The sequence below is a fragment of the Helicoverpa armigera genome, chromosome 7 (genome assembly GCF_030705265.1).
Source record: "Helicoverpa armigera isolate CAAS_96S chromosome 7, ASM3070526v1, whole genome shotgun sequence".
Classification (NCBI taxonomy): domain Eukaryota; kingdom Metazoa; phylum Arthropoda; class Insecta; order Lepidoptera; family Noctuidae; genus Helicoverpa; species Helicoverpa armigera.
The window spans coordinates 6,108,819-6,134,658 of record NC_087126.1 but is presented as its reverse complement, the minus strand read 5'-3'; the positions used below and the strand labels follow the sequence as shown (position 1 = coordinate 6,134,658).

Here is a 25,840-nt window from a genome sequence, read left to right as displayed (position 1 = left end):
AATTTCCTATACGCCTACAGGTTACATATGTATACAGTTACATATTATTCTAATATCTATTTCTTTGGTGCTATCGTTTAATAGATTATTAGATTTATGGAAGACTTGTTATTTATTGGTTTTACTTTTTTCTGAGTCTCTTCTGTTAGGTTTTTTGGGTTCATGATAATAGTGTTTTCATTAAAACTCAAGAAGTGCTTGATTGGCAAGCACTGCATGTGGATTTTCTAAGAAGCAGCCCTTAGACTGAAATGGTAAGTTTTCTTGTTTTTCAGGGAAATCTCCGGAGGCTTAATTTTATTGACGTCTAATTCTAAGAAAAACTAGTCATAAATATTTTTTTCTGAGCTCTAGCCTACGGTTACAAGACAAAGAAAAAAAAACAATATAAGTTTTGCCGAAATCTTAATTATAAAGCAACTTAACAGCAGTTTAACACAACGCGAAAACTTTAATACCCAAAGTTTATTTCAAATAGTATTCTTAAGCAAAGTTAAACTATTAATTTCAAATTTTAATTACATTCAAGTCTAGCCTATATGTTTACAAAACTATTTAAAAACAAATAAACATCTATTGTTAAATATTTAGAAAACGTAAATTATATAGACGGTTTAATATACAAGCGACATTATAGTTTCTCATCTTAATACCCAAAAGTATACAGGGTTATTAGGATATATATAATTTAAATCATTTAAACTCAAAAAACAAAAGTTGTTGATTTAAATGATGTTAGTAATATACTTAGGTTCTAGTAGTCCTGAGAAGTTGCCGATGTTAACATTATAACCCTATAAATTTTATAGTATTTCCTACTTTTCTCACATCATCTGATAAACAAGGCTCCAATTAAAAGACTCCATATACATAACCCAATAATTCCGTGGTGGTCTCATGACGTCGCGCGTCGAGGCGTAATATCATTCTATAACAATGGCACTAATATGAGGAATTTTCAGCCGCTCGCCGCTGTCGCCACCGAGTCTATATTCTACGCGTCCATAGCGAGTGCCCAGGCATGTAATTTGTGGCCCAGAACTCACACAATAGCAATGCAATGCGAATACTCGAGCCTGGTGCAAATGTCATGATGAATGCCATACTGATGGCCGACAAAAAGCGTGGAACTAAATTACTTTTTTAAGTGCAATTAAGTTCATGTTAAACCTGTTCGGTGACTGTTTAGTAGGGATCAGTTGGTCTATTTTTAGAAGAAGATTGATGAATATTTATTCGTCGATTAATCGTTTTTCTAAAAAAAGATTTCCTTGAATAAAACCTCTAGAAAAATTATAATAAGAGTCTGTGCATGGCGCTAGTTAGCCATTTCTGCAAAACTTTGAAATGACTCAAATAATAACATAACTTTTCTGTGAAAACTCATTTTTCCTGAATTCACTGTGACGTTTATTACTGTAACCACGGGAACAATAATAATTCAGACACTGAAATTGCGAATCATATTTCCCAGAAACAATATGGAGTATGAGAGCTGGTGTATAAGTTTAAAATTGCAATATTGCCTCTATTGAGTAACCTACGGCTTATGGACGAGATGAGAGTATATCTCAATACCATATTATGCATTTCCAATACTACCAAGACTATGTATCAAAATTGAATAAATAAAATCATGACGCAATAGCAAAAGTACTCAGTAAACTTTAATAGAAAGTTAACACACCTTTGGGAAAACTAGCAGAGAAATACAGCAGTCGTAAAATAATATTGCTTCGATAACAACTATCACTCAATATGTAGGTCAGGAAACTGAACTGAAAATAATAAAAATATCAAAAACGATATCTGTATTGATGAAACAATTGATAGTGACTCACTGTAAGCATTATAATTTCCATATCTAGTTCACGGAAAGCAATTAAGAGACAATCGGAACACATATTGTCCACAAAAAGCAATTTTCCCGGTTTCAAACAACTAAGTATGTATTTTAATATCAATATGTATTCCAATTTCTATGTACTGTGAAATTAATAACGCTTGAGTGTGGGCTTATAGTTGTTGCAGCTGTAGTAGTTAACATGACCATAAAAAGTAATATCGCTTAGTGAGGTCGTCAGTAAATCGTTTTATGAGCACTATATTGACTGATATGAATGTAAATGCGACATTATTGTTCATCATCCATATGTTCCATAGTATTGAAAACAAAAGAGGACAGTTCAAAACATTACAAACGCAGCTATTGGATCAGTTCGTTACATTATTCCCTTTAGTCTTTTGATCATATGCAATCCACTTTGCTGATTTGGTTTTATAACAAAGTAAAATAAATGCAATAAGTATTTTAGGTGCTAATTCCATACATTTTAAGTAGTTATATTTGAGTTTGAAACTAACTGTAAATCAGTTCTAAATTAAATCCAAAAATAATCTTATTAAGTAGAATGACGATATTATTTCTCTTATAAAGCTTCAAATCTCCTTGATTATTTTGATACAGTGTGGAATTAACACCGAAAATCTTGTCACATACGTAACGTACCGCAGTGTACCCTACCGTGGAAATTGAAGGATTATGTTTGCAGTAAGCAACAACACGTGTGAATTAATTGGGTATTATAATATAATACTGTAAACAGACCTACATACTGAAGCGAACCTTAGTAGGCAACTGTATTTGGGTTTTAAGCTACGTTGCCACAATTAAACAGTGCAGTTATAAAATAAATACAAAAATATGTCAACTGCTTAGTATTGTTAATCGTCATTTGTTTCCACGTCCACGTCCACGTCCACGTCCGTCCGTCGTTTACCTTGTTTATTCAACAGTACACAATTAGTTTCAAACTCAAATATAACCGCTTAAAATATAGAATATTCACAATAACAAACACTTAGGGAGACACTAAGAAAATCAAATTCAAACTAAACTTTCACAGTTTAGGAATTCAATAAAAAGTTCGGATCCAGCGTCTGTCATGAACCCTTTTAAAATTAGATCTTTTAAAGCGATTTCTTATAAAGGATAGCTTATACATAATATCGTAGAAACCGCCTCGTCTAGTCGGGTAATACCGTTTAAGACTCAACTTCTACTAATTAGAGCGTCCGTTTTATTAATTTCATGGTAATCTAGCTAGATTCTAAGAATCTATTATTATTCTCTTAGGATAAAACTTTTTGCGATGTTACAAAGACTTGCAGAGAAAGGGAAAACACATTCCAAAAAGTGTAGCTATTGATTTGGGCGTAAGAAATGCGGCAATTAAAGGAATTCCACTGCGTTTAATTGGTAACATTCCACAGTACGTGAGCAGACAACACTAACTCTAAAACAAAAAGGAGTTATTTTGAAACAAGCCTAAAATACCAATACAACTCGACGGCATGTTTACGTTCCCGCTATAAGTAAATCCAGCTGAATTATCTTAGATTGTATTAGGATCAAGATATAATTCAGTCAGTTATTCTGGAGGCAAATTGTACGTGTTCGTACCTTGATGTTAATTAGATCTGCTCCTTCTATATGAAGGGAGGTTAACAGGATTTTGTAGTTAAGACTGAAGGAGTCGACAATGTGTTAGAGGAATGCTGTTTTGAAATGGTGATTATAGTAAGGATATGTGTGTGAGACATAAGAAAAGGTTGATTGATATTCAGGTTAAGAAATGCTTGTCGTGGTCGATCCGTGGGTTGATGATCATCGTGTCAAAACGAATTTCTCCTTGATTTGGAAGGCTTTAATTGATGGGTCCCGGCTGTCATTTGAATGTCTTTGCTAGTTTTATTTAAAGGTACTCATCGAATATACCTCTATTTAGTATGAAGTTATGAAATTGTACTAGAATATATATACTTACTCCGTTTGTTTTATAACCAACATGTAACTTCATTTCCGATGTGGCTTTCGAGACCAATACTTTTTTATTTCCGCAAAATTGACGTTTGCGCCAAAGCAGTTGCAATCAAATTCTATTGTTTACGAATACACGGGAGAGATGTACTCTGTATTGAATGAATGCTGTAATCAAAAATCTTTGCATCTCAAACAAAAAACGATTCAGCTTTTACAAAAAGTCGTTATCAACAACTCGATATTTTGTTACAATTTTGAATATTGGAAAACGATTTCAACTGATTGATTTATAAAAATCAAATCATGCATTTTTTCGTCGTGTTAGCAGATTTTACTCAAGTACTTACTTAAATATTATTACGAGGTTTAAATTGCAAAATAAAATAAAGCTATATTTTCCTCTGGAACTTGATACTTAGTTCTCTGTTAGGTACACAATGTTTACCGTAAAAAAAGGATACATGGCCTATATTCGTAAGATTTATACTCTTGTACGTTATGAATACTTAACAGAACAATGCAATTCTAATATCTAGTTCGGTACCTATAATATTGTTATTATTCTAATTGTTTAGGTATGTGACCAAACTATAAAACATTAGTTAGTCCCAAAGGAATAAATTGCGAAGTTCTGACGGACGAACTTGTGTAACCTTTACAAACGATCAGTATAAAATTTCTTGTTTCGGTTTTGGCTAAGTTGCCATAAGTAATTTATAGACATAATACAAGTCGAGAGCTGAGATAAATCGCTCCTCTCCAGCCTTGAACCGCAGCCCCGGCTCGTAATGAGGATCTCGTTGACAATATATTAACGCACAAAAAATAAGATTGATGTTACTTACAAATAACTAACTAAAAATAAAAGTTACAATAATAGCTCTAGCAAAGACATGTAAGATATAACAAAGACACAATTTCCACGGAATACGAAATCTATTTCTGATTTAAACGCAGCATTAATCAACGAACTAACCGTTTGATTAACGAGTTTTCTTCACCACGACTTTAACTAATAGTCCACTACACAGCTGGACAGTTCATGCCCTATAAATCGCTTCAACTGTATATTTCTTTCAAATACACAATTCACCATTGACGTATTTTATTGACGTTACACAAATCTTTCACGTGCAAAGTTCCTAATTAAGAAATCGGGGAAAGTGTAGGAGGTTTCGTGTCAGGAAAATTATTTCTTGGAGATACATATCTTTTCCCACGCAGAAGTCTTCCAGACTTCTACGATAAGAAGCCATGATACCTTGGAACTACCTACTACCCTTCTACCACTTGAATTGCCTTAGCACTCCATAAAACTCCCACTAGTCACTAAAATAAGGCTACAGCACGATTTTCTAAAATGTCCTTCAAGTACTTACTAATTTTAAACGGATTAATATTAAAAAAACATTGTATCATTTTTGTTTGCATTCAGAAGACAATCAATCCACTTGGGAAATGGCTTTGTCCCTTCCTTCAAGCTAAAGTCACGTTGCAGCAAAAGGAATCAATTTAATAAAATTTGAATCGAGGATACCTTCCAGAATATGATACATTTTTCAATGGACCGTTATTTATTTTAAACCTCGCCCATTTTCCAAAACATTTAAACCATCGCCAAAGCATAAAAAAATCCAAAACGTGATAGGAATCCTAAACTATTCATAACTAAAAATTGGAAATGTCAAAAAAATACGCGTGCCTGATTGAGTGCTTTCGATGAAACATCACGCGGACGAAATGCGAAGATTCATCAAAACACTGCCAAACCGGAGCCAAAAACTAATAACGGAATTTCTGCGTATAAACAATAGATTAAACAAAATGAAAAGAATCAAGCAATTTTTCAGAAACATTAAAAGAAAGAATGCTTGATGAGGTCGGCAGTTGTCCCAAATTGTGATTTGAATATGAGATTAATCAAAGTCAGAATAACACGTTTTGCAGAAATAATAAATATTTATCTCTCCCAAACCGAATTAAAAGCGATTTCACTATTATCACTCCTCTCACTTTAGTGAACACGCGATTAATGTTTCTATTTATAAGAGTAAATTATTATGAAAATAAAATAGCAAGCCAAATAGTTCACGACGTTGTTCTCCCGTTTGGTCGAAGTAGTTAACTTTTACGAGGGCCAGATTTAATCCCAACTATCGTAGAATACCGTAATAATGACATACATTAACGATGGATTAATTTAACTTAAAAATAATAAGAAGTTACGAGCTGATAGTGCGTTTAAGAGCATTTTATGTTCCACGTTATTTTGTCGTTACTTTATTTTGCTTCGAAAATATAAAACTCAAAAATGATTCATACAATATCGCTCGTAAAAATCCGTCTACCTCAAAATGTGAAGCTATTACCAGATCGATGCATATCACTCCTAAAATTCATAGCCCAGACACATTACCATACACCAAGCAGCAGTTGAGTATTTACTTTAAAAGCTACCGATACCAGCCAGTCTAGGGATCATCCGAGGATACCAAAAAGAATAGATTTGAAATTCAATTGTCTGCCAAAGCGAGGGCAACAAAAGAATCCGCGCATGTAATTACCGACTATGAATGGCCAACAGAATGGAATGATGTCTGAAAAGTTCCAACATTCAACCCCTCATTAGAGTGTTAGTTCTCATTCAATTTTCAGATGTTTTAAGTTTGTTTAAAACTGTCTCGTAAACGTTTGACCGTTTGGTTTAGAATTTATTTAGTGGTAGTGTGATTCATGGAACCACTTGCTCGTTGTTTTTTAACTCTGCTGTATCATTTTGTTAAGATTAACATTCTTTATTCATTCTGTAGAAAAAAATCTCGTTAGTTTTTAAAGTTTGTAGCATCCGTCGATTTATTGGAAAATTGCCAAACTTTGAAATGTAACGAACTCAAAAACCACTACAAAAGCTGTATTTTCAGTATCACTTTTCAACAACTTTCGAACTTTTATACTTAAGTTTTCTCAATGTTCGTAAAGTTGTCATTGTTTTATCTGAAAACGTTTCGGTACCAAATCGAATCGCTTACTCTTACAAATAGACATTCATTAGCCTATAAATCCATGAGTCTACATCCGAACGAATCACTAATTAAACTTCAAGATTAAAGTCAGTTCAAGACTATTCATCAGATCACTATCACTAACGAATTATTGCTTTTAATTGTTTGGCAAATGGTTACAATGACTTTTATATCTAGTTAACTTATCAACGGCAAACACGTCACATAAATTAGTAGATAGTAATGAAGTTCATCAAGTGTTTTTATATGTCCATCATTTGCAGCCCTTGCCATAAATTGACTTTCTTCAGAGCCAGAATAATCATCATTAATCATCCCCGGATTATTTCGGATACACAAATTTAACATTTTCGAATCTCTTTCAGCTATCCGGCTATTGCCTTCAATTTCCTAAATCTCCTTATTTACATAACATTTAGTGGATTTATGAATATTTCATGAGAATATTAATAGGGTAGCATTATTTTACCTCAGGTACAGAAGCAACCTTTTATATGAGTCACTTAGCAGAGAAAATGTTTAATATTTTTCTTTTGTGTTCCATTATTTACTACCAAAATAAGCAAGAAAGTCATTGTCATAGCCCATATCACTCAGCGTCAATAAAGTTGGAATATCCCAAAAAGTTACGTAGTACGTACCTACTTTCACGTACTTATTTCCCTAATATTCTTGACAAATTATCCTACATATTTTATGACTTACTATTATTTCCTTGTTCCAGATAATATTCTTAAATGTGGCGAAATGTGGAAACGTTGAAAACGAACAGTACATAAATGAATGTGCGTTAAAAATGAGATCTCTAAATCTAAATGACAATGACGCTCCGCCGGTCTGACAGCTTGCCCACGCGACTCCGGGTGGCGCCTGTCCCGTCAGACCCTGACAACACCCAACCTACGGAAAAATTACCCGATTCCTACACCATCCCTAATTTTAGTGACCCGCCGGCTCGGGAAGAAGTCATCGCCACTTGGAAATCCTTGCACACGGATGTCAAGAAGATAAAAAATGGATTCACGCCTAAAAACGACCAACCTAGTGATAGCGAGAAGAAGAATGACAACGGCGCTCAAACTTATGTTCCTACTTTTGCATGCAATAGTGGTAGAAGTAGCAGAGCTGGCCAGAAGAGAATTTATCGTGATAAAAAGCAAGCAGACGTCAGGCCGCGTGAAAGCAATCGCTGTACATCATTCCTTCTGGACACTGGGCAAACAGAGACAATTGAGTGTGGGAAAACCTCAGTGCATCGTCGCCGGTCCTTGTTGCAGCGTTTGTTGTCTTGGAGGACACCAGAATGTGACTGTCGTGAAAGATTTGAACTGAAATATCAACCAGCTCCAAGTATACGTCCTGAAGACTTGTTGTGCACATGCGGCGTTAGTGGCAATAGAATTAGGATCGAAAACAAGTGCAAACAAAACAAGGAACGGGGTCGTTCAAAAAGTGTAGGCTATGAAGCGGCTCGTGAAGTGGCTCAATTTCGTCGGTTAGTGCAGTGTATTGGAATGTTTTGTTTTACAGGATTGTCTATTGGTTTTGTGTTAGTAGATTGGTTCTGTTTGTAGTGGCTAAAGTGTTTTGGTGCGGTAGGTGTGCGAGTGCTGGTGCTACGGTTGGTGCTGAGACGGCGGCAGCTCTGCGGGCGAGGGCTGCGCTTACGCTCGCCCGCCGATACTACCCTGAAGGTGGTTGGGGCTGGACCATAACCGTGGTCGGCACTATCGTACAAGTGCTGTCTCACGGTCTGCAACTGGGCGGAGGTGCTGGGCCCATAGCTTGCACGGCTGCTGTCAAGTACCATGTTTCGCCTTTGTATACACACGGTGAGTTTAGATTTTATTTACTACAATTTTCACAGCCTCAAAACTTATGTTTATTTGTTTTCTTTTTATTAAAACTAAACATACCTAGAAAGGAAAATGTTATGAAGTAAAGAGATTGATGTCAGTCAACACTGCGAATGTTCGGTACTCTAACGTGTAGACTGATGATGATGACTACCAGAAGCTTAGTACCCAACTCATTTAATAATACGATTTGTGCATTTAATTACATATTTATTAGTCTGCTAAAATATAATTCTGAGGAAAGTCTCCGGTAACACCACACAAAAAAGTTTTTAATGGCATTCTGGCCAAAGTAGGTAGGCCGTCTACGGGTAACCCTTCACCATACCCTTTTCATGTCACCTTTGTGACGTTTTCAGTGCTAAGGCTATTAGTTACGTACGTATTAATATATGCTCGGAAATATTATATATACCTACTTATCGAAGACAAATTAATTCATAGTGTGAATCAATGAATTTGGACGTATTATTAGGATATTTAGTTATATGATATGTGTTCTTGATTACTTGATTCAATAAAGGATTATTATGAACTATTCAGTTAATTACACATTTTATATTGAACAGGTAGAAACGTTTGAATTCATGGGAATTCTAGGTCAATTTCATATTCATACACTTACCTACTTTGTTACGAAAACCCAAACAAAATTGAAAACGTAGCCCACATCATAGTTTGAAATTCTTAGAAATTATGTATCTATCTTTTGCGCTGTTCAAACCACAAGTTACATGAAAAGCAAATATCGTAAACTATATTCGATAAATTACAGTAGTTCTCGTTTATAATTATATGAACAGGCATACGTAAACACTATTAAAAAGAACACAAACACTCCTTATTAATATATTCCTATCAAAGCAAAACTGCCTCTCTAATATGAATTCGCGTTCTAATTCTTGGGTGAATCACTTCACAAAACCGCTCGGAAAGATTAATGAAGTAACAGCTAATTTATCATGTAAAATGTTCTTAACGCGCCTCTTCACAGAAGTTGAAGATCGTGACAGCTCCGTGCGCTTGATCCTATCTATCAACACTGCGAATCTCATGTTTTCATTCCTAAGAAAACCGACAAACATGATAATTTTTGCGGAAAAATAGTAGACGTTTATCGTTTACGATTATGTTTTTATAATCACTGTCTTCATTTCAGTTCGTATCAATAGCTTGTATAATGAAAACATTAAATCATTGTTTTACTCAAATAGGTACACTCCATATTCACATTTGCATTAACGTGTCCCAATGGTATTTAGCTTGTTCATTAACTTTCTTTTTTGCTTAATTCCCACAAGCCCATAGGTAATATCTATCGAACTGTGAAGTCGAATTCAAATCTATGTAAATACATGTAGGTAATGCCTTAGGTTCAACATTTAATTTTGCATAGCAAAATTATAACGAAGAAACTATCATTATTGAATACATTGTCATATGGTATAATTAGTGCTACAGAAGTGAACAATCCAACGGACTTTATTCTAGGTATCTCCTCTCTAACTTCTTATTTGTACAAAACTATAAATATTTCTCACTCAGCCAATTTAGTCTTCTGATTAATTGCATTGCGGTTTCGAACCGCTACGGTTAAATCTTTTCCTGAAACTTACTGCCATTCGAAACGAAAGGGTTTAAGAGTGAGTAAAGTTTTTGTATTTATTTTTTTAATGCAGAATATTTTTTTCAGAGTGTTTGGACTCTGATTATATTTTTAAAATTATTACTTTGATATAATCTATGGAATGACTGTCATAGATGGAGTTTCGTTAAAACACCAGTATGTAATAAAAAGTTGCTGACATTCTGATCTAACAATTACCTATGTTTTTTTACTACACATCGTAATTGTTATTCGCTTTTAATACTTAGTAAAAACAACAAAAATAAGTCGCAATCAGTGGCTTGTTTACTGTCAAAGTCTTACGGAAATTGGTTATTGTTTTGCTTACAAGGCGTTTCGCATTTCTCGGCTATGATAGGGATACGACCTCGAAATCTGGAGCAAAACTTATCTACAACTAATATCTGAGCTGATATTTCAAGAGAATATGTAGAAGTCTGTATTTCAATGAGATCGCAAAATATATTGGTAATCCGTTTGATCTTACAAAATATTTCGGAATGTTATATCCGTTTTATTACGAAAATGAATCGAAACATACATGTGCATATAAAATGGTTTATATTTAAATCAATATTTACAGTATATATTATGCTCGTAATATTCTAATGTTAAGGGATTTCAGTTTCCTGGAATTATGTATGAATTAACTGGTTCACCCATGTGAAACCGCGCAGTCACCGGCAAAATGTGGTAACCAACAGATATTAGTTAATCATGAATTTAGTTGGGAAGTCGACCGTTACAATATAGCACGATTTCTATAGATAAATAGGATATCTATCTGTTGACTTTTGTCTTGCATAGCATTTTAATTATCCAAATGTTTAATTCACATCAAAAGCGACTATCCACGTCATTGCGATCGCTTCTGCTAAATATAAGTTCTTGTCAACGAGTAGGTAACTAGATCCTTTAAGTTAATTTTAGGCGTTATTCGAACATCCTCAATAAGCTCGCATTTATTACCGGCTATAGTTAGATGGATTAATACGAGTAATATTGTCGTAAAATCTTGCAACAAAGTGTACCTAAATTACACAATTTCCCCAACAACAAAAGACCAGACACTTCGTACTACGACAGTAAAAAGTCTTAAGTGTTCATAACAATCCAAGAAACACGACTTTTTACTTTCAATTTACAGTTAAGCATCTTCCCCACTTCTCCCCTCAAGATTTGTGGGAACAAAATTCCTTAAACGACAATATAACACCCTATCCATCTCTGTCTTAACCGCTGACCCATTTCGTATAAACTTTGTATTAACAATGTATTATGAAAACCAGTAAAAAGTTCAATTTTCTTCTCCCTAGTGAGTAATACCCGGCTTTACTCAACGAACCGAGGCATCCGTATCAATCTCTTCTACTGTAAGTGCAAAAACTGCCTGAGAAAATGAAAGAGAAACATTTCATTTTATTTATTTAAGTATGAGTATTTTCATTTCTTTGTTAGGTACTGTTAAAGTCTGTGAAGGTCCAGTAACCTTTTAGATTTGATCATCTATTTACTGTAGGCGTCTATTTAAGCAGGTCTTATTCGGATAGGTATAGAATAAGGCAGAGGTTATATTTTTAAATAAATATGTTTTTCTTCAAAATATGTTCAGTATAAGTAGTTCAAGCATTTTCAACGTAACCAAGAATTGTGCTATCGATTTTCAATTTTAAAAACTATTCGAACTCCTTCATGAAATAGCGCAGTTTAACTGAGATACGGAAATAAGTGTCTTCAATTTTTATGTCAGAAGTTCCTTCTTGCTATTAAAGTATTTTTATGAGCTGCGTCGAGTCAGAAAGAGTTCAAACCTAATATCCTCTGTAATATATCGTCTTTTAAACTCTGACTTTATGAAGAACATTATTCTTTTGTAATCTTAGAGAAGACTTGAATACTTGAAGTTTGTTAGTTTTGATCCTGATCCTCTATCACTGGTTTGTGAATACAAGCCTAGGTTTAAACAATGCACCTACCCATGCAGCCTTGAGCCTCCATTGACTGACTGACATTGGATTTACGTATTGTGCAAGGAACAATATCAATCGATACATTGTTCGTTGTCCTATCAACTTGGCTGCAAAGCTAACTGTTTCCTTGTTTAGATGGTTTATCTCAGGTTGACCCACACTTGTATGTATAAATGTACGTGCACATTATCTTTGGTAGTTAGTTACAGCCCTTTCATCGTCCCACTTCTGGGCACAGGCCTCCTCTCAGACGCTTGCTCAATGCGGGTTGGTGATTTCAGACTATATAGTCCAGGTTTCCTCGAGATGTTTTCCTTCACCTTTTTATCAGCCATTGGTGTCTACGTTATAGTTATAAATTACATTTAAACTTAAAAAAGTTGCATTGGTACTTGCCTAATCTGGAATCGAACCCACACACATGAGTTGTTGCTTTACCCACTAGACCACCACGACTATTTTAGACATTATATTTGGTAACTCTGCAATCAACTCTCCCGAGCTTACGCACACAAAGACAAATGTGCATGTACATTTACACTCACACGTATGACTCACCCGCTTTCGTGAGATAAAACCTCTTTACACGGCTATGTTCACATGAATACCTACATACAAACAAGATGTTCTAACGATGATTTATAGATGTTACTTTATATAAGTGTATACACCTACCGTATTTTGTAGCCACACTGTGTTTTAACGTAGTTAGACAGCTGCCGTATAATCGAGTTACGTCATAATTGCGACTCACTGTCTACGTAAAGGATTTTCATGTACATTTTCTTAGGCAGGAACTTGCAAACGTTTGTTTTAAATTGTGTGCTTACGTTTCATACGGAAGTAAGTATGCATTCATATTTCGTAAGGTAATTCACAGACAGTCTTTGAATCGGAATTATATAACGTTATACAATATTCTTTTGTTTCCCACCGTGTTTTGTTAATTTAAAACAGTTCCATTTGTTGATAAATCTCATGATTTTATTAATGCACTTCCAATCACGACCACATCATTCATTTATTAACTAGGTACGTACAATACATTCATCTCCATTCTGCCAATTCCAGTCCACTGCTGAACGTAGGGTATCCCATAAAGGACTGACACATTATACAATATTAAGTATAACGTATTTATTTCAATAAAATTAAATGCAGTTTAAGGACCGAATGTACCTAGCTATTATATAACGGATGATTTTCTTATCCCTTAAAACCTCTTGAAGATATCGGCATGCTCTAAACCAAAAGTTCGAAGACCTCTGCCGTCCATCAACCCACATTAGGCTCTCGTGGATTAAAGCCCACTCCTTTACTGACAGGGCTGAATTGTAACATTCAAGGCATTTAGTGCTGATTATCCTTCCTGATATAATTGAGCCGAAAGGAACGCCTGTCTTTCTTCAAGATGCCTTGTGTGCTAGATAAGGATATAGGGATTTTTTTCACTGGGTGCATGAAGTAGTTGTTATGGTGAGAATCCACCAACAATTTCGCGAACAAAAGAGTTTATCTACAAATGTTGCAATTACGTTGGCAGTTTAAAAAAGTTTGCATGCAGTTTGTTGCTATTTGCTAGAGCGAATAAACCAGAAAAGACATCCGTACGAGTCACAGCACCACACACTGTTGCACACCGCTGGAATCTCGCTTTTGAGGTTGAAATCGGTGGATACTGCTAATTGCCACAAAATAGAGGTTGTTTATCCAGTCTGCCACAGGGCAAGCCTGGCTGAGTAAATGACAATATGTAAAGTTGGATTTATAAATACAAGGATTCTTAATTCAAAAAAGTAACATGATGTCTGTGCCTCCAAATCATATGAAAGATAAAGTCTCTTTGAAATAGGTAGAGGAAACGTAGACGTACTTTTATCTGTCAATCCACTTCACTGAACTCTTGAGACGCCTTTATGTCACTCTACTGTCCACTGATTTAAAAAAACTAAGATCAACCTAGTTACTACACACTACGTTGAATCTCAACTTAGTTACTACAACTTATAAAAGGCAAATTCTCGTTTTTTTAATAGTTTCTGGGCAAAACGGATGAATGATCAAGATGACGCAAAAGTGGAGACTAGGTAATATCTACAAATTCGTTTTTGCAGCACCCTTAGAACACACACAAAATTCCAGGGAATAACAGTTGATATAAAATTCATAAGCTATTGAAACAGTTTTGATACTAAAACCACGATTAATATATCGAGATTGCATTGAATGTTATCTATTTGCGCAAATACGCGACCGGTCAATATTATATAAGTTTAATTTACATATGTACATTTGTAATGACATCAGCACCGCTGACGCAGAACTTTATTGCTTTTTGTAAACCGTTAACGGCATACAAAACATTTAGCATTTTGTCCATATGTCTAAACAAATAAATCAAACTGCCCAATATTTGGGCCCATTACCCTATTTGTTTCACGATATTAAAAACGTGATTCGAGTTTCTTTACGTGTTCGCACCAAATGGTAGTTCTATGTACCCTCTGTCCCACTTAATTCTCCTTTTATTTATTCGTTTACATAGGATTCTCGATAGACCCAGGCACAAATTCCAAACCTAGAATTTTCTTGTTCCGCGCACGGCTACAATTTCGCGGTTGAAGCTTTCAATTTTATTTTTTCGTTTCAACGCGGAAAATTCTGAAATTCTCTCCCATGCTCAAATATCTATGCATCAACAATGACAATTTGTGAACATAAAATAACACAGAGGGGACTATTTGTGGTTTTACCTAATCTGTCGGTAATGTGCGCTTAGAAAGCCACGAACTATCGAATAATCAAAAGCGTTAAATAAATGATTGAATATCATCATTGGCCCAGTTATTTCTCGACTAAGTTGAGATCGGCTTCGGACAACTATTATCAAATGTTACATAGGTATTTGAATAAATCAAGCGTAAAGATGTTGGGATTATGGTCATATACCAGGACCAGATCAACATTTCTTTATAATCGTGTCATCGATTTTCTTAACAGAGACTTAAGTAGGTGCTACTTACGTTAATTTGCTTGCGCTTAAGGTTTGCTTTTTCATCTCCTTTTAGTAACTCAAAAGAAGTTTTTCCCAGAAATATGAACAGAATGCGCTGAGCTATTCAGCTTTTCTGCGGTACCTAATGCTATTTATGGCTCGTCATACTTTACCCGAAGTAGCTTTTAAGACTTTAATATAAAGGTCCTTTATAGAGAGATCACCAGATGCGAATTCTTAGAGAGTATACTTGAATTTTTAAAACAACACACTATTCATCTTAAATCTTAGAACAAAGGTTCAACACACTTCAAACTTCCAAATCGGAATCGCAAAGATATATCAATTCAACAGAAGGTTCTCGATTCATATTCAAAACATACAAACTATCGATAAGTTCGGCTTAAGCTTTACCATTCGTACACAGACTACTAACGATTAGAAGGAACAGTTGCCAAAACTTAAAGGCACTATCTATAAATACTTGGACAGATTCTATCACGTACATTAGGCCGTTTACCTCGAACAAGACGTGCCAAAAAAGTACTTGGCAATAATCGTTTTATTACTGGGAATGGTCTATTGACCCATAACGGCCACAACAAAGCGTTTTAGCAATTGTTCATGTCTGGTCATGTTTCTTTGTAGTATGGAAATGTGGATTTATCTGCCGGAACGTGAGCAATTTTTCATGTTTTGTTTTAAGATTCTACATTAATCTTAATTATAAAAAAATATAATGTCCGAAATTTTTGTTCGAGCTAGCAATCTTTTTGCGCGGGCAATGTATAAATCATCGGCAAGGATATTGAGCCCCGACCTTCACCTGCGCAGAAGTGATTTATTGGTTTATTGCAATAAGTGTACAGTGCGCAAAGCGATCCTCACTCTTCCGCTCATTATCCGTGCCGATAACTATAACATCAACAAAAATGTTTGTCAGAAGAATCGAACACAAACATGCTGTTATCGTAGCAATAAAACGTTAATATATGCAGTGTATAAGCCCCTGGATATATTAGCACTTGTGTAGCCTAAATTGAACCTAAATCGATCTCATTATAATTCATACCCTTATCTAGATAACAGTGTTTTTCGACTAGTACTTAATTTTTAGATAACAAAGGCAGCTTTAATTTTATATAACTTTTTAGAAGTACTTGAAAATCGGTCATGATAACATCACGTCTACGTCGGTCATTATTAATAATAAGTTTGATTTATCCATTTTACGTGCGATAAATGCCAAGGGAATAGTAGTTATCTGTTCGACGGAACATATAAATTTTCATCTTTCAATAAACTAGATTAGACTAGGTTAAGCTCCAAGATTGAAAGGCAATTTGTCCGAATTAGTTTGGTTTAAGCATTAAAGATGTCAGGAAGGGTAAGGTCATTCGGTTTCAAAGGCGTACTAAGCTTATCTCAATGAACTTTGGGCACTCTTGTACTTCTAGTTCATAATTAAACACTATTTTATGTACCTACAGGTCCATTTCAGATGATGAAATGAACAGTTTACTAGGAGCGTCAAAATGTTCCCGTAACCATGCTTATGTGCAAGAGAAGGTAACAATACAATGGTCATTCCAATTACAAATCACTTTGACAATGGCTAGACAGTGGCCGCATTTCCCAGTATTCCAAATTCAAACGTCAAACTGCAGAAACTGCGTTGAAAGCCGGCCAGTAACACTCAATTGTCTATGGAGCCAACAAAATGTCTATGTCATTTCTAATTCTGACTTGAAAGTTTAAAGCTTTGAAGTTACGAACAAAATTCATTAATTCTTTATAAAATGTCACAGTTTATTAGCAAAATCTTATACTTACTTGTAGAAAGAAAATATAGCTGTGAATGTCACCCGTGGCAGCCACTGTGAGCACAAGTCATTATCTCAACGTCGTTAGATAGAAGGATTTAGTCTATTACTTACTTTGTCGTAACTTGACTTTGAATGATGTTGGCGCTCTTTGTGTCGATTTTGTTAAGGTAGGAACGTACTATTACCTATATGTATAGCGATGGTCACATTTTAAAATAATGATAATACCTACACGTACATTTAACATCATCACAATAGTACATTATCGCAATTGTATCAAACTAATTGAGACTTACACGGTGCCAAAATGTATCATATCTTTGCACAAATTTCACAAAAATACTCCGTGAATATAAGCTTGACGAACAGTTTAGACCGCACCCGAGATTTCGACAGAACTCAACAACATTTTCCGTGTCTATCCCAAAATTCCACGAATGCAGTCCGCACCGCACAAATAGACCAAAAAGGCAATCTGAATGTAGTTCACACAGGTGGATGTAACGCAAGCATATTCTCCAAGCGATTTATATCGGGTGTGTCGTTCATAATCACATCAAATGAAATGCGTTAATATACTGGTTAATATATGTCGATTAACATAAAGAAAAAATAAAAATATGTAAAAACAACTGAAATTCTCCCTTGAAAACTGACAGCTGTCAACTGATCAAAACATTCAATACTCCTAACTTTATCTCTGCTTTACACATCATGTTGTAAATTATAAAAACGAAAAATGACCACTGAATGGATTTGTTTGTTTTTTTTACCATTCGCCATAGAATATCCTAAAGTATATGCGATAGGATTTAATGTGATTGTGAATGACACACCCTGTATGTCTTCTTTCACTCCGTAGGTATTACAGGATAGATACTATTTGTATGAAAGGGGTTAGAAAATGGACAAACGTCCGCGCCATTGCTGACTGTCTTTTGTTCACGTTCTCTTTATGAATTGCGAATGAGAGAAAAGTGACAGGGAACCATTATTTATTTATTATTATTATAGAAGGATTTGTATTATGTTTGCACATATTGTAGTAATTGCCTGCATAGCTAAATAATCACGTTCGATGTGAAGCACCCTTGCTAACTGGTTTTCACCCACACATTTGGTATTGAGTGCTATTCTGAATTCAAATGAATGCTAAATAAAGCTATATTTAGTGTTAGTTACTCGATTCGGAATTAAGCCGAGACTGACTTAAGTAATTGACACTTGGAATTTCTTCTAGCCTAATTGGTGTGATGTAGAGTCGCAGTTTTTATTCGAATTAATTTAGTAGTTATTTAAACTACGTAAAATGTAAATTATATTTATTTTGTGCTACTTTTCTGCTACACTGCATTAGCGTTAGAATCTCTAAGTAGTTTACGACTGCATATGTTTACAACTTAGGTACACTACTAAAATGATCCGAAAAGTGAATAATATTAAAGTTATAAGTACGAAGCGAAAGTCGGTAATAAAGTATAAATAGTAATATCCGGTACATAAATGGCTTCAAAACAATCTCTTGACAGCGTGAATTTCCGATAGTCACGCTATTTTTCCACTCTAGACTGAAACCTTGCCCTCCATACACTACGAAGCCATCCTCCCTAGTTATTGGCAGCTAAGATGAAACTATGTTTCGAAAAAGGTTGTATAGGTTTTAAGTTTGAAAACAATTTCATAATTACTGTAATATCATCACAACTCTTTAAGGGAATATGATTGGGATGAATTGACCTGGCAGAAAACTTCAGTCTTTACAATTCTGTACGTTATACATACTTACCGTCATGAATGTACAGAAATTCTTACTTTAGCATGTATGAATTAATAATTAATTTATCCTTGAGAGTAATGTTATTCCGTTCTTCCGTTAGGAACTGTTGAATTACTGATCATTCCGATAAAGGAAAGAACGCATTTCCGACACAATCATATATTTATAAATACGTATATTTCCTTGAAAAAGAGCGTACATACTATGTACATCTCGTATTTAATTATTCACCACAGTCTTCAAACAAAGAGACGATGACGGATGAATAATAATTCATTAGGGAACTTTTTACGCTTACACACATGCCTATCAAATGATTGTCTATGGGTGTGGGATAGTCTATGTATCTATTCATATAGTGTAAGTACCTACTGGACGATCATCGCAATACATATACTTACTTATCTACATAGCAATAAACCTAAAAGGTGATATTCCCAAATAATTCTCGTAAAACGTTGATGAAGGTCTAAATCTTTGTAATAATATTGTCTTCTATATTCTAGTGCCTTTCATCCACAATTTTATTTCCAAAACTTTATTTTCATGAAGCTATCTTACGTTTTTCTTGAGCACCCAAAACATAAAAGTTTGTATCCTGAAAAGAAACTAGAGCAAGTCCGTATTTAGGAAGATACTTTAGTATTACTTCATGTCCATAGAATGACAAAGGCTTTCACATAATAGTCGAATATTAAAAGCTTATTGCCCTCTCCACAAAATATTGTTACAATTTATCTGCAGCTGTGTTTCAGTTGATTTATAGCAAACATAACCAAACTTTCCATGAATAAAGCCTGAATGGGAAAGTTTAAAACAATGATTTTGCAACATTACGATGATCGATGGGCTTTCAATACAACTTTTGACTTTGGATGCTTCGTCGCGAAACTGTTTGATCTAGATTGTATTAAGTTACGTCCATTAACCCTTATCTTTTTCTTTTTATATACATAGCTTAGCTTCTAATAATCTTCTATATAATCTGTTGTCGAATATACGATTGTTGTTGTTGCTCTGTCCGGCTAATGACAAGGCAGAATATTTACGTAAGAGATTATGGCAGTGGCCCATATCTGTTAATAGCAGCTTGGTGATCTTTGATAATGGGCTGGCTAACGGCATTGTGCATTATCATTACCTATGCCAGTATTAACTCAGATCAACTGATTAAGAGATGTTCTCATCTGAATCCGAATAACAGTCATGTTTATGACTTTTCACATACATAGGTACATTGAAACTTTGCGTCTTAGTTTTCTATCAATAGATCCTTCATTGAAGGACTTACAGGAACTGTCCATTTGTGCATTTCAAACATTGGTGTCATTTCCCAATTAGTAAAATAACTGAAGATACCCATGGGAACAGCTTATTTTACTTTAGTCAACAGACATTATTGACAATGTCCCGCGAAGCATTTCTTCTTCGTCGCGGAGTTGTTTAATCAATCCGAAGGTCGTAGCCTCCAGCGTGAAAGACGACCGGATTTTCCTCGATACGAACTCTCTGAATTTGATGGGCTTTTAGAACCTACTTTTATGGCTATGACAAACTGTTATTATGCTTTATGTAACAATAAAAAATTATGGCGTACCAATGCATTTTACTACATCATACATGATGTATGATGTATGATGTAGGTAATGCATTTTACTAAATTAAATTATATCATGACGTATATTATTTTTTAAATGCACTTTCAGCAAACCGAAATAAGGATAGTACGCGCTTAGGTGAATCAGCTGGGTTTGTATATATTTATCCAGATGTATGATTCAGTTGCGAGAATCATAAACATTATAATAAGTTGTTACAAATATTTGAGGTAAAACCATATCAAAACACTTTCCTTAAAAACTCCATAAATATTATAAAATGCCAATAAACTTAAAACAACTGCGTTGAGTGTAAAACAATTTTATGGTTTCCATTCAAAAATAGAGGGAAAAGTCTGGTTTATGTTTTTAAAACTGTGAAAACAAATAAAATTGTTAATGCTCATTTCGCGTCAATAGGTGAACGTAAAAATAAGCGTAAGAGCAATGCTCCATATTTCTTGGTAAGTGAAAAATAATGCGTATTTCACGAATTACCTCGTTACTGATACAAATGTTATTTGTTCAAGAAGAAATAGTTTAAATAAAACATTGAATTTTCTAATAATACTTACCATAACTTCCAGTCTGCCATCTTTAAATAATTGAAATACTTTTAAGTAGAAATTGAGACTTGAGTGCCTTATTCAAATTATTTATATTAAATATCAATAAAATTTTGGGCGACGTTAAGTGCGATAAATATGTTCAATTATGCAGAAATCATGGAAATACCATTTAATTACCGCTATCAACATTTCAACATCATTTTTTTTCTTAGAATTGGACCTTTGAATATAAATTACATTCAAAGATTTTGAAAATGGTTTGAAAAAGCAACTGGGTACTCAAACGTTTACCATAAATCGGAATTATAAAAATGCTCGTCAATAAAAAATAAATCAGAAGACACCTTATGACTTTTGTTTGTTTCTTTATTTAAATGGCTTTGAATGTTTTTTCTTCAAAACAATAGCCAGAGATAATGAGCAAGATTGCATGTTGTTCCATATTTTGTAGCTCATTCGAACAAAACAAGGTAATAATCTTAGAAAACTCTTTACAATTAAGAAAAAAATGTTTCTTTGTAAATCTAAAAAGGTTGTTTGCATCTTTTGTGAAAACTTAAATTAGATTCCTATCCCGAAAATAAACCCAGCAGTGTTATGTAAACTATATCGTAATTTTAGACAAGAAAGTGGAAACATTTACGCCATCAATCAATTACTGCTGAAAATTGGGTCAAAGTGAGCAGCCGATGGGGGCGAAAGCGTAATAGATAGACTGTAACCGTAGACATAAACATAGAATAAAGTCAAATACTTACGAAAAAAATTAGACATGATACCTTATTTCAAAAGGATTACTTTCAAATAATCTAACCTATTTTCTGCAAGAATCCTTACCAACCCATCAGTTTCCGCTATGCGTTAATTTATCAGGCAGTATCTTTAGTCGTAATACAAATCTTCACTATAAAAACAATAATATAATTTGGCACAAAGTCACTAAGATATTCAAAATTGCCTACAATTATAGTTATCTTAATAAAATAATTATTAAATTACATTTCAAAAGTTTTCACAGGCTTTCACATAATTGCTTTAAGAAATTACTTTAATTGCTCAAGGAAAGGGAAATTAAAGTGGGGAAATACTTAAAGCGAGTAATAATATTTAAATAATAATTTTGCAGAAGAAAATTACCGTTGAAAAGCTTGGAATACACATGCGAATTTTAAATAACTTTTCTCTAGATACTGAAAGGAAAACTTAAACTTTGAAAGAGAATCGAGGGCTCTCAGCTGTGACTTTTATATACCAATATTTTTCAACACAATTTTCGTTTACAATTTTTAGCATTCCCTCCTGCGTCTTTATTCTAATTTTTGTTTAAATATTAAGCCTAGTTTATTTGAGCATTTTTCCTGCTTCTGAATTTATTGTTTTTGCTTTTGACACTTACCACGGCCTGTATGTAATGTTGGCGGCCCGCATCTTTTCAGACCGTCCTTCTTTCTGTGTTATACTTTTCTCTTATTCTTAAGAAGTATTTCTGCATACAAAATAGATAAAAACAAATTAGAACGGCTAATTCCAAATTCGAAATTGACATGTCTCGGTTTCGAACATTGAAATACCTTGACCTATACCTACATGTTACGTGCGATATGACGTCATAACTGGTTATTACTGCCTATAGCTGCACTCACGATGATCTATTAACAACTAACTGCGATCTGCATCAAACAGAGTAATTATAGCATCATCCCACAAGATTGATCGATCGCCTCATGCAGCCGCAGAGACTAATGTACAGACATCAACATTTACATACTTGCATATGAAACTAAGTCTGATTTCCTCAATACTCTCGACCGCTACAGCTTCTGTACTAAATGCCCATGCCTTTGTCATTGATCACTCTATAAGTGTAATGGAGAAAACCGCGGGAAAATAACTTAGCCGGTTTTGAGTTAGGTGCTTCAGACAGACTCGGCGAAATACTTTTCTTTTAGATATCAAACGTTTCTAAGTTAAACATAAATGTACTCATTTCTATTCCTACATGATAAAGTGACAATCAAAACGTGAGGTTTAGCGAGTCGCAAAATTGAGTGACGTGTCAGTATTGGAGCGTACAATATGTATTCTACGCGCACCTATGTCACACATGTTTCGCTTTATAGTTTGCGAGAAATATGATAACGTGCCAACTCGTTTCGGATCACAGAGAGAGGTAAATGGCGCCTAACTGCATTTGAAAATCAAACGACACAACATTTTTGTTTTTACGTGAGTTTTTAGCAAAAAAATTGGTACGAACAAAAAAGCTTGAAGTTTTTTATATATTTTTTTGTCAATGTGTTTTCTAGAATTTCTACCACAGTTCTGGAATTACAGTTCTAAATTATACATATATCGAAACGAAAAGCAATATACATACATATCTATGTAATGTTCGGGAAACTTTGTATGATTTGTATCATGTAAATACTATTTATAGACATGGTTTAGACAGGCAAACGACACCCAATAAATTATTTTAAGCCCATCAAAAGCTCCTAAAATAGCATCCAATAAAATTTAAATGTAATCAATTTATTCTGATTTATTTTGAGCATTGAACTATGTTTCTCATTCTGTTTACGATGTCGCGATCGTGTGATTCGCAGCCATCGAATTGCAAATAAGTACACAATACCTTAGCTTACAGTCAAAGACGCACGTTAGGTTCGTACGTGTGACAAATTTCGTCTAGGTGTGTTATTGACACCGTGAAAATTAGATAAATAAAAATTTACATTACTTACTTGTTTTTCTGAAAGATTTTTTTTCACGCATATATGGAACTATAATTGTTAAAAAAATAGGAAATATATGTAACGTTAATTCAGGCAAAACACGCTACATATGTTTTCTCAAAGTAATGCCTAATTCCATAATTTACATATCTTAGTGTCATTGTTTTCAATAAAAGAACCATGAAGTATCCAATTTGTGGACTAAAAATCAAATCCTTTGCAGGGGTTAGGGGGTTAGGGGGTTATTAAATACTCTTTGATTGCATCTCTTTTACTTAACTTTTCTCTACTTAGTAATAATATAACTTATGTAATTAAATATTTAATAATTAAAATGTTCCAATGGCTCAGAAAGTGAAATGGAGATTGAATGAATAAAAAAGCTGACAACATTTTCAAAAAATAAATAAATTGTATTTACCAAACAACCTTAAAGGTTGATGGAGCTTTACATAAACAAACAGCGCGAAAAGCCTAAATGGTAGACACGCTACATTTCAGCCACATAAAGTAAATTTACTTAATGTATTATGCTAATGACACCTTTTTCTCATTTTCCTTTCTTTACACCCACATTATTGAGTAAGAGGTAACTGAAAGGTAAAACAGTTTCATAAAAGAGGTTGTAACTGTTTAAAAAGTGTGTTCATCCTAGATACACCTTCATAAAAGAAAAAAAAGAATTTCCACGTATGAAAAGTCTCTATAGGTCTTTTGAATTTGGATTCAATCCACGGACCGCTGGCTGGCTGAAAAGAAAAACTCCAACTGTGCGCCTGTGTTTCTCAGATAATTTGAACTTAGAATATGAATTCAAATGTGTTTCCTTTTATGTTTTCATTGACTGTTAATTATAGAACATAAACGACTGTCTGTTATTTTTGCCGTTTCCAATTCGTTGTTTCATACGTCCTTTTTATAGACTTAATTCCACTGTTTGGCCTGTGGGCGGATGACTTTTAATTTCCTGGTTACGGAATCTAAAACCGGTGGGATACCAGAAATGACGTTCAATAAAATAAAAAAAAGGATTTTCATGAGCGAAAACCGTTTTCCGCATACATAATCCGCTCTATGAAAAAGTATGATTGAATTATGCAGGCGTGGAATATTTTAACCATAGTTTTAAAATAAAGTATAAGTATTACCTACCTACATAGTTTCTTTTGACTCTCATTTCTTTTGCATGTAGTTCAAATAAGTATATTTTACAGAAAACTTTTAACCAGAAGTTTTTCTACATATGACAGCAAAAACTTTTTGGATGAATTGAGAATTAGGTTAACAGACGTTTATTAATTTAAATATGCTACTGCTTACTTATAACAAACACAACAATACAAAATAATCCCTTTATTATTTTCTCCCAAGTAGATCTACTGCTTACACTCCTGTCCAGTACAAATCCCTCATAATTGCGGCAAAAACATCTGCCATCAAATAATTTGGTTCCCTATCATGTAGATAGGAATTGTGTAAGCGCCCCGATGACTGGTCTACATTGATGGATGGTCGTCCTACCGATTACTGCCGAGTATTCCCGAACTCCCCCGATTAACTCGCTCCTCTAATGTGAATAGAAGAGTGATTTAGCAAATATGAACACCTATTTATCCATCTGTCTATCATCGCATACAATTATTGTAGGAAATCATTGGTTCGTGTTTATAATTTGATGTCAGTTTTGAATTCAAATTATAATTAATCTGTGTGGATTTTCATATTACAATAAATAATCTGATTTAATTCATGTATAAGTAGTGAGAATTTGTAATTGTGCCTATCTCTATGGCATGTGTAATGCAATGAATGCCATATGTTTTTATGGGACACACCACGCGCGTTGAATTTAACCAGGGCATAATAATACCCTTAAAGTTAAGGGTTTCATTTAAGCAATTACGAAAGCACACCCAAACTTTATTTTGACCAATAAAATATTAATTTTCAAAATAATTGACTTAAATTGGGCATGAGGGAATCGCAATTGTCAACTTTATAAACACATAATTTCATTTATGAAGTGAATTGAAATCGTTGT

General features: G+C 34.1%; 1 protein-coding gene across 1 annotated transcript in view; it reads left to right on the top strand.

The window, feature by feature from the left end:
- Positions 1–25,840, top strand: part of LOC110380088 (monocarboxylate transporter 10) — an 82,419-nt gene that overhangs the window by 4,709 nt on the left and 51,870 nt on the right. Inside the window, exons 2-3 of the mRNA XM_049847760.2 lie at positions 7,571–8,341; positions 8,446–8,678. Of these exons, the coding sequence (XP_049703717.2) occupies positions 7,662–8,341; positions 8,446–8,678 (913 nt within the window). The 5' untranslated portion in view covers positions 7,571–7,661. The remainder of the gene's footprint in view (positions 1–7,570; positions 8,342–8,445; positions 8,679–25,840) is intronic.